At 33.9% G+C, this 13,019-nt stretch overlaps 1 protein-coding gene across 1 annotated transcript; it reads right to left on the bottom strand.

Moving 5' to 3' along the window:
- Positions 1 to 3,773: 3,773 nt before the first annotated feature.
- LOC105343934 (mitochondrial-processing peptidase subunit alpha) lies at positions 3,774 to 11,971 on the bottom strand. The gene is made up of 12 exons (XM_011451456.4): positions 11,811 to 11,971; positions 11,379 to 11,581; positions 9,128 to 9,207; positions 8,939 to 9,021; positions 8,124 to 8,226; positions 7,733 to 7,825; positions 7,099 to 7,377; positions 6,499 to 6,710; positions 5,575 to 5,665; positions 5,293 to 5,355; positions 4,999 to 5,143; positions 3,774 to 4,399 (listed from the first exon to the last, which is right to left on the bottom strand). Exons 1-12 carry the CDS (start codon positions 11,858 to 11,860, stop codon positions 4,224 to 4,226), a joined length of 1,578 nt encoding a protein of 525 aa, XP_011449758.3. The 5' UTR covers positions 11,861 to 11,971; the 3' UTR covers positions 3,774 to 4,223.
- Positions 11,972 to 13,019: the final 1,048 nt, after the last annotated feature.

Raw genomic sequence — 13,019 nt, 5'->3', positions numbered from 1 at the left:
TCGAAATAATGTACATTGTACTCCCCTTCAGCATCCGATGTTTACTACACTGAGTAAACATGTGGAAAATTAAAGAAATACAAAACAATAACTTAAGCAGTATTGCTACAAACACAGATTTACAATAACATCTCCAATGTATTTTCTACTCTATTTCTTTAAAAAATCAATTATAATAGTTCATTTATAACAGTTTTGAACCGACAAGCCATCGAGTAAAACGACGTTCAAGTACGAGTACACGCATTCGTTTTACTTTTTTAAGCCGCTTTCAAATGTATTGTTAGTTTATTAACTTAAGTATTATAATAGATAAGTTTTACTTCGTTTCGTACGAAAAATACAATTTGAAAGAAAATTACACGACCCGCTTATTTTTTGACAAATAATGAATTTTGCACGTATTGATTTTCATCAGTTGGAACCCCCCCCCCCCTTTTCCAAATAGCTGGATCCGCCTCTGAGGTCATACAGTCTTTTAAAATACAAGCTTCTTGCAAACAACTAGACATCATTGAAGTGTTCATACTATAGGGCTCATTGGCGTCGGAAGGAAATTTTTTTCTCCAAATCATGGAATTCCTAATCCGGGGGGGGGGGGGGGGGGGGGTGTTACATAACTTCTCAATATTCCCATCTTTTCAAGGTAAATATATGAACACTTATTTTTGCTGCGAGAAAAATGGGGGGGGGGGGGGGCTGAACCCTCTATGATGCTATGTGCCTAATGGTTAGGTTTAACTTTGCAAAAAAAGTGGGGGGGGGGGGGGCTAAGCTAAGAAAGTGTCATTCAAATTTTTCAGTTTGCAATGATGATTCTTAATTTAGGTGACCATGATGGGCTGTTACTGGGAGATTCCGGGTACCAGTGCCGTCCTTTTGTTATGACTCCGTTCATCAACCCTGTTAATCAAAATGAGAAACGGTACAATAATGCATTGTGCAGAACAAGAGTGCTGATTGAGCAAACTTTTGGATTCCTTAAAAAGAGATTTCAATGTTTGAATTTTCTACGTACAAAACCAGAGGTGGCAGTAGTCTATATCAAAGCTGCAGTAACTCTGCACAACTATGGTATTGTAAGGGGAGAAGTTCTTGAAACACAGCAGAATGTTGTGCAGGAAGCTGCTAACGTTGAACATCTGTAAGTCTTAGCGTAGATGATAATTCAATTCAACAAGTATATATTTTTCAAAATAGTATACATATCTTTTTATAGGGTTATGGTAAGTTAATGATACTGAACATAATCAAATAGTTCTGCACGACCAGCAATCAAATCAAGCGGCCCATTGGCCACATCGCTCACCTGAGCAACATTTGATCTAACATGCCATGTTATCATATACACAAAATATCAGAATAATTATGTAGCAAAAAAATGTTTTAAAAATGTTTTAATTTATTCTCCACACATACACATCAAGTACTTTTCATTGTTTGTTTGAGAAAAAGAGATTGTAATAGATTTTTTAAACTTCGTCCTTAATGAATTTTTCAATTCCCCACTGTGTCCCAACCCCACTCGCGGGGATCATGATTTGAACACAAACTTTACGCTACCCAAGGACATTTTTAACAAGTTTAAGCTTATATGGTTATCGAAAAGATTTTTCTCCATTTATTCCTTTGCAAAATTCAACCCAAATTGTGGACCTGCTTTACCTTTTAATCATTAGTTGAAAACTTGTAAATCTACACTATTTGAGGATGCTTCCATAAAATTTTCAGCTTTCCCCCCTTGCCTAATGGTTTTAAGATATTTTTTTGTTCAATGTTAACAAATCAAGGAATTTTCTCTTGAAAGAGGACATAGCCCTTCAATTTAGCAAACTTGTATACCCTTTATTAAAGGATGATTTGTGGAAACTTTGGTTGAAATTGACGAAAACGCTTTGTAGGGAAAGAAAGAAATGTGAAAAGTAAACACACGGATGAACGGACAGACAAAAAGACGCCAAACGGAAAGTGATCGAAAGGTTTCTCTTACAGTAAGCTCAGGTTAGCTAAAAAGTAAAGAATAATTCAAAGGACATGGACTTCCATGACATAACTTAAACTAATAATATTCAGTGAACTACAGAATTAGGAACTAAAGCAGGTTTCAAACCCAGGAAGTGTATCGGTATAACACCAACATCCATTCAGCAGCGGGAAATGTATTGGCCATAAATCTAATTTTTCTATAAATATGTCATCAGAAACACATCGTTTAAAATGTTGCACATTTTAACACTTGTGTTTTGACCTTGATCTTATGGTGCGAATATTTTTCTCTCTATTTTGTTGTAAATAGGAACAACCTGGGAAATGGTTGTTGTGTTGTTTTTGCCTTTTCTGTGTGGAATTTTTTTTTCTAAACATATAATTTGAGATTTTACATTTCAAATGTCATCAAAAAATGTATAGGATTATCCATAAACATTAGGCTAGCTGTAGCATATTATTCAATAAATAAGCAACCGATACCCACAATGAAAAAAAAAAACAATTTAGTCATTGTAGTGTTTTTTCATTCCTCCGAATTGACTGAATAGATTTTCCTGAAATTTTTAGGAATGATAGAAATGATAATATTGCGAGACGTTTTTGTTTGTTTTTTTCATTTTTTCAAAATTCATTTCCGGTCGTCAGTTCCCTGTCCCGCTACAAAAAGCTTCTCACCTCAAGATCTTAGAAACGATAAAGACTTGAACATCCCAACGTTGTGGAATGATAGACCTATAGTTGTGGCTGTGTTTAAACTACATGTATTTTGTTTTATTCGTCGTAACTTGCGGTCGTCACCAGAAGTACTTTAATTTTTTATTTATTTTGCATGGAATGAATAAATTAGTATAAATCCGTAACTGTCATCTATGGTATGTTTATTACAAAAAACATGCTACTTCCGGTGAGATATCTGAATTATCTCTGGTAGCTTTGTTTAAATAAATTTCATACCCACGAGGGCCTGAAAATTGTAAGTTAACAAGGCTCGAAACTTTACATGGATAATAGATATTTGATTAAAGATGTGTTTAACAGGTTTCATTTTGTCGAACGTCACTTTTGGTCCTCACCCGCAGGGTTCAAACAAATCAAGTTGTGTACGAGTTTAACCGTCTTTTCTTTGACAGTTTGAGTCGATAAAAAATTATGTACGATAGGCAAAAGTTCAAGAAATGCTAACTTTTATTTTCATTGGGCACTTCCGTTTGTCCGTTTCCTGTCCCGATACAAAGAACCTTGTCTCCACGAGATCTCAGAAACGGTAAAGGCTAGAACAATCAAACTCTGTGGGATGATAGACCTATAAATGAAGATGTGTTTAAACTATTTTGCTTCCTTCCTCTTAACTTCCAGTCGCCACCATAAGTACTTCAAATACTGATTTTTTTCTTCACTTTCTTTTTTACATGGAATGAATATATCAGTACAAAACCTAAAATATGTCATCTATACAATGTTAAATAAACAAGCAAATTTTACACACGGTTATTTATCTTAAAAATCTCAGGTATCTCTCTTTTTCAAATTCTGTTCCTGTGAGATCTCAAAAACTGTAAGAGAAACTTTTATCGATGATAAACATTTGACTCCGGTCATTGCAAAAAGTTTTCCAATTCTTTTTTTCATTTCCGTTGTTATACAAGAAAAGAAGCAACAATGCAAATTTCATTTACAAAAAATATTATTCCATGACTTTTTTCTACATAAAAAACCCCAATTTCTTACAATTTTCTTCACATTTATAAAAATTGAAGACCTTTTTGTTGCTATTGCAACAAGAATCTACTTTTATCTTTATTATTGTTTAAAATATAAGATTGAGATTTACATTTTGTAAATAGTTTCCAAGCATTATCATAGTCACACATCTTCAGCTCTCTCTCTTTATATTTCTCATACATTGCTTACATGTTAAAGTTCATGTACCAGTAGCTAAAATCAACATTGCTTTGATTAAAACTTTATGTGAGCAAAATCACTTGGTGCTCCAATCTTTAATATAGAGGGCACACATATACATGTATAGATATAAAATTAACAGCCTACTGCCACTCCTTATGTCATCAATAAACAACACTGTAAATAAACACGAGTCAATGACAAAAACATAAACAGCTATGAGAGTAACTGAAAATAAATGTATATTTCCAAGCACTGAAGAACATCTCAATAGGTAAGACTTCCCATGTAAACACAGTCTTCTCAGGCAAAATGCTGTTCATCTTAAAACATTATCGAAAGAGGGAAGCGAAAGATTTTTTGTTCCTAATAATTTTTCCCTCTGCTAAAATCTCCTGAAACTTTTCATATGGTGGCAGTTTATCTAATGTTCCATATGCGGCCACAGATGGTTTTGTTCGAAGCATTTTCTTGGCCACTCGTTGTAAATCCTCCTTTTGAACTTTTTCTGCATAAAAAAGAAAGACAAATTTAACATAAATAACTAAAACTCAGTAGAGTATTTTTCTCAAAAATAAAATGTACACAAATTTTTTCAATCTAAACCAAATTCCAACAAACAACTACATAAACTAATTTGTTTTCAAGTTTGAAAAATAACATTTATTCATCGACGAGGCCTGAAGGCAGTTAATATACAATAATTTGTAGGACCTGGAAATAGAAATATTGGCTGCCTTAGGTCAAAGGCAATAAATAAGATTTCTGTTGAATCCTAGGCTAGTCTATAGGAATCCTCAGTTAGGATATAATAAGACTTTGGTTTCATTTAGTAGTAAGTGAACATTCATATCAGGCTGTACTTTGGCTTTTTTTGTAAATATATAAATTTGTTGAATTGTGTTTGTCACAAATTCTTATGTTGCACAAGCAAACAAGTCATCATTAAGATAGTAAGACCAGTCAAACTAGCATCAATTTGTCAGACTTTCATTGGTAAAAAATATATATAAGATAAAGGGTATAAGGGTAGATTCATGATAAAACATCTTAAAGACACCAGCATCCATAATTGGCTGCAATGCTCAATAAAAGTTCTGTCTGTACCTATTTCCTGTAGGTAGAACTGGGCGAGGTTTCTAGATCCTCGACTAAGAACCTGTCTGCCGACGTCTTCGAACACCATGGGACGAGTTTCCAGGTTGTACATCAGCAAGGACTGGAGCTGTTTTTTGGCACGGTCTAATTCCTCCTGGAAAAGAATATCAAATAAACATCAACAAACTTATTAAGGTCTATTGAATTTTGAAAATGACACATCAAAAGTCATCTATCAATACATCATAATTATGTGTTATACTATATTAACATATAATAAATAAATACATGTAAGACACTTACTTTGGATATTTGCTCTGGAGTTCTTAGGAATTCTGATAATACTACAAGTGCCAACTCTTCCAACTGAAAAAAAAAAAGAAATAAAGAACCCTGAACCCTATCACACAGTTGAATCAATACAAGATTAGTTTGGTAATAAAACAAACTTTCCTAAAACAACCATTAGTGTCTATCCCATTACTAATGTACCAATTCATGTATATCTATTGTGAAAACATTGAGGACAAAAAGGATACTCCTGCATGCACATGCAGAAGTTGTATTTTGAATCTTGACATGTACCTGACTGGGATGGGCACTGGACATAATGCAAAAGACCCCGGAGTCTTCATACACGTGGTTCATGGCCACACAGCCAAACATCCAGTGGTGTCTGTTAATTAATAAACCAATATCATATTTATATTCAAAGAGTAAAAATGTATAACAAATGAATCCTAAAATATTTATATATATGCTTTGAATTTATTTATTTATTGGATACATGTATCACACTATGGTGGTAATCATTTCTCACTGGTGTCGGAAGCAAATTGAAAGTGGGGGGGGGGGGGGGCTAGACTAATCCTCAGAAATATTGAGAAAAAAAAATAAAAATTCCCAAAATCATGGAAATCCTAATCCGTGGGGGGGGGGGGGGGGGGGGGGGGGGTATGCCTATGACTCCAACTTCTCAATCTTTTAAGGTAAATTTAGGGACAATTATCTTTGCTGTGAGAAAAAGTGGGGGGCTGAACCCTCTATGATGCTATGTCCCTAATGGTTAGGTCTAACTTTGCAAAAAAAAAGTGGGGGGACTAAGCCCCCCCTAGCCCCCCCAGTTCCAATGCCTATGTTTCTGCAATGCATGCATAATGGTTAAGTGTACTTTATTTTTAACAAATTATATTTATTTCTTAAAATTAAGGAATATCAATTCTATTTCCTAAAAAAAAACCCCAGGCTTGCATATATATAAATTGCATATATATATATATACTAAGCCAATTAATGTATATCAGTAGTTCTTACTAACGGTACCGCACAATCTTAACATTTCATAGATTATCATATTATTCATCAACAAGAGAGGACACTCAATTCATACTAAAGTAATTCAAAACATAAACAGTATCAAATATTCTGGGACACCCTGTATATATAAATTAGATGGAAACACATGTGCACATGTAGATAACAGTCCACAGGTTGCCCCTTTGTGCTTACCTGTTCAGTACATTTGTGTAAAGTCGGGTGTACATGCCCTTCCCTGGGCCCCCGGCAGAGAAGGCGTTACCCCCGCCAAGCATCATGTTGAGCACACAGAACGCAATGAAGTCGTCATCATTATGGGAACAGCTCTCCAGGCCGATAACCAAGTGAGCAAGCTCGGGGAATGGATTGGGGCCCTGGCTCACGTTAGATAAGTCTTTCTCAATCTGAATAGAAAGAATTTATGCTTAAAAACCTTTAAGTCATGCCTTGGTAATGGTGAATAACTGAATATATGGCTTGTGCACAGCCTTAATATATCTGCTGCTTAGGCTGATTTAATAGGGCATGAAATCATCACTTCAATTAAAACCTTTTTTGAAAATTTTATTACAGTGTTAAGTGATATGGCTGCTAGAAATTCAAAAACTCAGTTTTGTTGTCTGAAAAATGCTTAAAAAATCTTAAGAAAATCAAAGGCAGCTGTATGCAACAGTTGCAAATACTGCAAAATAGAACAGAAAGACATCTTAGTACCAGTATATATACAAATACAATGTACCAAAAATGACAGTTCATTGTTTTTGTTTACTCTCTGATCAAATGCTTACTTACAAGCATTTTTCCTCCTGTATATTGGGACACAGAGTTGTCGATAGATTTACTCGGATCCACTAGGGAAGGGTTTTCTTTCCAGATAGGGGTCTTCTTTACAAAAATGTCCCTTGCCATTTCAACAAGTGTATCATGCTCCATCCCCACCCCACAGAGCACCATTCTGGAGGGGTCATGAAAGTTTTTCATAAAGGAATACATTGATTTTGTGTCTATCCTATCAATGTTCTCCTTTGGACAAATTTTGGGCAGACCTAATGTGTTATCTCGATAGGCTGCCTGAAATGTAAAAAAAATCACAATGCAACTAGTTATTTGTCATAGGAATGCATCTTCAGAAATCTTCAAAATATAAGTTTATAACTCAGCTAATACCGTAATACATGTATAGGCATACAGACAAGTATTTGACAGTAAAAGTTGTGATGACCAATGTATGCCAATGAGAATTTGACAGATCTTTTTATTTTCAAACTAAAAATAAATCTATCTTAAAAAACTATGAAAAACAAATTGGCTTGCAACACTATTAACTGATGATTAATGTAATATATAAATATTATGGTACATTTACGGTACCACTTTTATAATACAATGTACCAGTGCATTGCTACTGGGACAAAATGAAGCATACCGCATGAATCAGCTCTGTCATGAGTATATCTGGTTGTGGACTTGATTCAATGTTCTCCAGATCAAAGGCCACCGCCATTCGACAGTAATCAATCTGTCAACAAACACGTTAAAGGAATTATAGTGTAAAACAGGAAAACGCACAATAAACAAATACTATTACAGGAATAGTGTAAAACAGGGAACAGATAGATTTGATAAGAAAAAGAAATGTTAAGAAAACCTATAAGATTCATTCATTAAGTTTTTTAAAAGTGAAACTCTTTGTATGCATACAAAAAGACTTCAAGTACATGTGTTAAGGATCTAGATAAGAAATGATTTGTGTGAGCATATATTTTTGGTTTTATACAAGCCTGCTAGTTTAACTTTACAACATAGAGTACAAGTACCTGTTCATCTGAAATTACAGGCCTCATTGCAACTTCTGACAATATGTCCAGACCTTTCTCAATTCCTTCATTCTCAATGGATAGAGCATATATGACAGCATCCCTGCAACAAATGAAATAAATTTCCAATAACTATGTTTCTAAATATATATATATATAGCTGAAATAAGAACTCGAAAATTTAACTTTAAATCCACAAATATTGATGGTATATAAGCTAATTTTCAAGTAAATGTCATACATTTAGGATGCGTTGTCTATATCCTTTAGTGCAATCAAATAAAGATAATTTCTATGAAAATGATTTTCCAAAAGAAACCAACATATTTTGCATAAATGTAATTGAAATGCAGATTGATATTTACAAGACATTAAAACAATTGTACATCACGTGGCACAGTTTTACAGAAATCACTAAGAAGCAGAAAAAGTTATTTTTCTTTCTCAAAACTGCACCAAGTCAATAGCATTTATTTACTTTTACTGTCAATTTATTCATTGAAAAGAAAATCAATTTAATGTGAAAAATGAAAAATTGAGTTTTAATTCCTTTAAAAATGCAATGAATTTAACACATCTGCTTGTCAGCTGATTGGCAAAAAATATCAATTTGTTTTGACCTTAGTTTGATCTATATTTGTAGAAAATGATAAAAATTATTGACCCAAGTGAGAGTTATCTCTCTTTCCATTTGGACAAAGTACCATAATACTAAAGAATGCTATTGTGCTTGATATCTTTTTTGGGAGTGGGGGGATTTTGAAAAATTGCTGTCAGCAGCATACAAACATCAAATTTACATTGATTATATTTACCTTGAGACTTGGCAGTCACATACACCTCCATAACTAGCCAGCACTTGTAAAATTTCATCATTGCTCTGATACTTAGTGGTTGACTATCACAAGAAATTGATAAATTTTCATAATAAAGATGCAAACATTCTTTAATTAAAATCAAAATTTTAGTTTTAATTTAAAGGACTGAAATAAAGTAATACTAACACAAAATCCTAATTTCTCAATAAAATGAGAAATGCCACTAGGATATGCAACTTCATATCTACTGCCAGAGTCGATTAAAACTGAAAAAATAAAATTATGTGTTTAAACAATACATTGCTTTAAGTCCATTAGATTTGCAAAGTTACATGTAAAGTTAAGTCAGTAACATGCATTATTTCAAAAGTAATATCTAAATACAAAAGGGCTAGTTAGTGAATTTTTGTGTTAGCATTTAGCAAGAGTTTGGTATGAAACTGCAAGCTTGCAAGTGGCTATATACAACTGACAATAGCCAACATTAACTAAATTAAGTTCCTAAACTTATTTGATCTTTGAAAAATTGTTAAGTACAATGTATTTACAATAAAAAATTTGATATTTACCCAATAAATCTAAAACGAATTAGCAGAACTGCAGAAAAGGAGATTTTTCAATAAAAATAGTTGGTATTTTACATTGATCAATATCACTTTAAACATGAACAGCTTAACATTTTAACATCTCTCCTTCTATACCAAGAGAGAACCCATGGGTCAAGGTGGGTGACCACCATACCCTCTCAAATAAAACCACTGCTGATCACAGGGATCAAACTCAAATCTAGGTTGAATAAAAACAGTGAGAAGCAGTAGTTTCATACCTACAGTAAAACATGCTTATAACGATGTGCCAGGGATGGGTGATTCTACTTCGTTATAAGCGAAATTGGTTATATTCGTCAAGTTTACAACATATTTTATAGTCATGGGGAATGAAAATCACTTCGCTGTAAGCGTCAATTCATTGTAAGCGTATTCGCTATAATTGTGTTTTACTGTATATAGATTTCAGGTATTATATTTCAGGTTATATTCTAAATTCAAGTTGACCTGCCATAGATCTACAGTGCCTCACATTTCAAAAAACATGCAATTTATGGTGCACAAAAACCACAGATCAAGAGTCACCATTTTTACAATTAAACAAACCACACTAATTTGGGGCTGCTGGTGGTTTAAAGTATTTCAGAGGCAAGTAAAGTGACAACATCTGTATTGATATGTTTTGGGAATTTTTTGAAATCTAATCATTTGTACAGAATTTGTTTCAAATTAAGTTAGTAAGTCCAAAACTAAGGCAAGTTTTGTGCGCCATGAATTGCTAGAATTCTGCGTCCAGTTAGAGGCTGTGAATTTCCAGTTTTCATAATGGCACTGCTTCTGACATTTTCCTGGCATGTAAAATATCAAAATCGTTAAAAAAGCCAGGAAAACGTCAGATATACTGGACTATCATGAGAGATTTTGGGGTGCCTCTGAAAGATATTTGGGGCGCTCATGAAACGTAATGGGGCACTCAAAAAAAATTTGGGGAGCTCATGCATGGGGCGATTGGGGTGCTTTGACTTTGGGGCGAAAGAACAGTAACCCTCTTACAGATCTGCAGCTATGAGAACAAAACTATTATACCAAGCGCAGCGAGAGGCGGGTGAAGCCCGCTTTGCGAAGCGAGGATTAATGGTATCACGTATATATAAGAAAATTAGTGAAAAATGAAAGTTGTATCAGGGGTACTAAGGGCTGAAAAATTTTCTTCCAGCTCATGGGCGCCGCCATAATGGCCGCCATTTTGTTTTTGAAAAGTTAGTTCGATCATTGATTGACTGGTACTTATCGATGTTTATTGCCCCTAAACTCGATTGAAAATGTTCCAGTGTTTCAATAGAAGGTAAATTGAATTAAAAGAAATAAAAGAGGACACCAGATAAGTTTCAATAGTGCTTCAATCAAGAAACACTACTAGTTCTATGTATGTTTTATCAAATTATCAGATGGAAAATAAAAACATTAACATCAAGGAACTGATCTTTTAGATACTGAATAAAGTATTCAATTTTATTACCGCAGCATTTATATGAATTAAATGATAAGCAATGAAAGAAGAAATTTAAAAAGTTCGGAATAATGTAACTCTCTTCAGCTATTTCCGAAGACAAAACGTGTACGTTTTATGTCTGAAAAATGACGTCATAATGTAGACTGAGCACGCTACATTTAGTTAAACTTTGGCTAATGATTTGAATAGGCACCCACGTGGATCCTACTGTGTGCGTTTCAAATAAATTTTGTTCTACAACAATCAAACTCATTTACTGCACTAGTGCTGTGTTGAATCTGCGCTCGGTCCAACGGTCACACCGTTTACATCTTATATGAGTCCACCATGCTACCTGGACAATAGTAAGGCACCTATGTTGTTGCATGACCATTACCTCCAAGAGTACAAAAATGTCCAAACATTTTCTGTGATGCCACTCTGAGTCCATTCTCGAGTGTTGTGACTGGGGTGTCATATGTCTCACGACTGGCAACGGCATATTTCAGTTCTGGGAAGTTGGGGAGGGGTTGATCTAACCCAATGTCATCATTAAGTCTTTGACTTGCAGAGAACTTTCTTAACTGCAGCTTTCTTGCTCTAGAAATGAAAAAGAAGAATACAGTAATTGGAAGTTGTCATGTACATACAAGAGAGAGTCAATGTTGCAACATGCAAATCATGTCACACTGTCATTGAAAAACGCAAAACCCGCTTCAAAAAAAGTGGGATATAAACAGGTGCTGTTTATCTCACATAAATATAATCAAGTCAATTATTTACACCTTCATTTTAGACCGCCAGTAAAAAGTCCCGAGTGTTTTCTTACCTCGATATTCTACAACAACCTCGAACACAAGTTGACAAGAGCGCTGCCATTTTATTTTAATATTCCAAACTTCGAACCCGAAGCTTTTTTTTTAAAGGTGCATCGACAACATGTCAGGCAGTTATATCGTTTTAGAAAGTGGGCCTTCGACTCATCCAAAAAAAATTGACAAGAAAAAAACTTTCTTCCCAAAATCTTAAAATCCTAATCCAGGTAGGGGGTAGCTTACCTACATCTTCCTTTCAATGCATTTTTTTCCAGACTCCCAAAAAGAAGGGGGTGGGGGGGGATGGAGGCAGGGCAACACCATGATAAATGTAATTTCATCTTTTTGATGTGTAAATTTAAGAAAAATGACACCTTATGTTATGTGGTTTTTTTAACCTCATAATAAAAAAAAACATGTAATCCTTTTATCTAAAATGGCACAAAATTGTTGGAATTAACATTGTCATATATACTATAATAATTATAGTTATACTTCTAAAGATATTTTTATACACTATTGATTGACATATCTTTCTCTTAAAACTATAATAATTTCATACCTGTATGTTCTGGGCCCTTATTTAGAAATAAATGTTCTGTTCTGTTCTATACCCTCTACTTGGTATATTTTTATTGAGGGACACATACATAACGACGATGCTCTCTGTAGGAAGGTATGCCCAGCCTTTATCTTCTTCATTAACAAACAGTTCATAATTATTATTTTCCGTGTTCACAGAGATGAGATTTTTTTAGCAAATTAAACCATGTTTCAGCAATATAAAACAGAAACTAAAAGAGAAACAGAACAGTATCGTTTATAAAAAGAATTATCATCATAGTAAATTTTATCAAGTTATTTGTGATACATTGATGTGTTTATTCAAAAGAAAGGTAGAAATACGGGGGGTCGGTTTTTATAAAGCTTGAGACACAGCACACAATCTTGCCATAGAAAAAAGTAGATGCTTGTCAGTAGTAGTACATATATATACAAACACATTACGTTGTAATATTCATTGTAATTTGAAGACGTTGTAATATTCATTGTAATTTGAAGACGTTGTAATATTCATTGTAATTTGAAGACGTTGTAATATTCATTGTAATTTGAAGACATGTGTGTGTGTGTATACGAGGGTCAATCAAAAAATACGAAGACTTTTGTCATAGCTATGTTACTTAACGTCATATCATTACTAAATTTGGTAGACATAATTA

Source organism: Magallana gigas, chromosome 2, assembly GCF_963853765.1.
Source record: "Magallana gigas chromosome 2, xbMagGiga1.1, whole genome shotgun sequence".
NCBI classification, from domain to species: Eukaryota; Metazoa; Mollusca; class Bivalvia; order Ostreida; family Ostreidae; genus Magallana; species Magallana gigas.
This window is presented reverse-complemented; position numbering and strand designations above follow the sequence as displayed.

Excerpts from the sequence above, each read along its gene's own strand:
- LOC105343934 (XM_011451456.4), bottom strand. The coding sequence starts at position 11,860 with ATGGCAGCGCTCTTGTCAACTTGTGTTCGAGGTTGTTGTAGAATATCG. Across the intron at positions 6,711-7,098 it reads ATACAGGAGGAAAAATGCTT|ATTGAGAAAGACTTATCTAA; the intron begins GTAAGTAAGCAT and ends CTTTCTATTCAG. Across the intron at positions 4,400-4,998 it reads GTTCTACCTACAGGAAATAG|AAAAAGTTCAAAAGGAGGAT; the intron begins GTACAGACAGAA and ends TTTTTTATGCAG.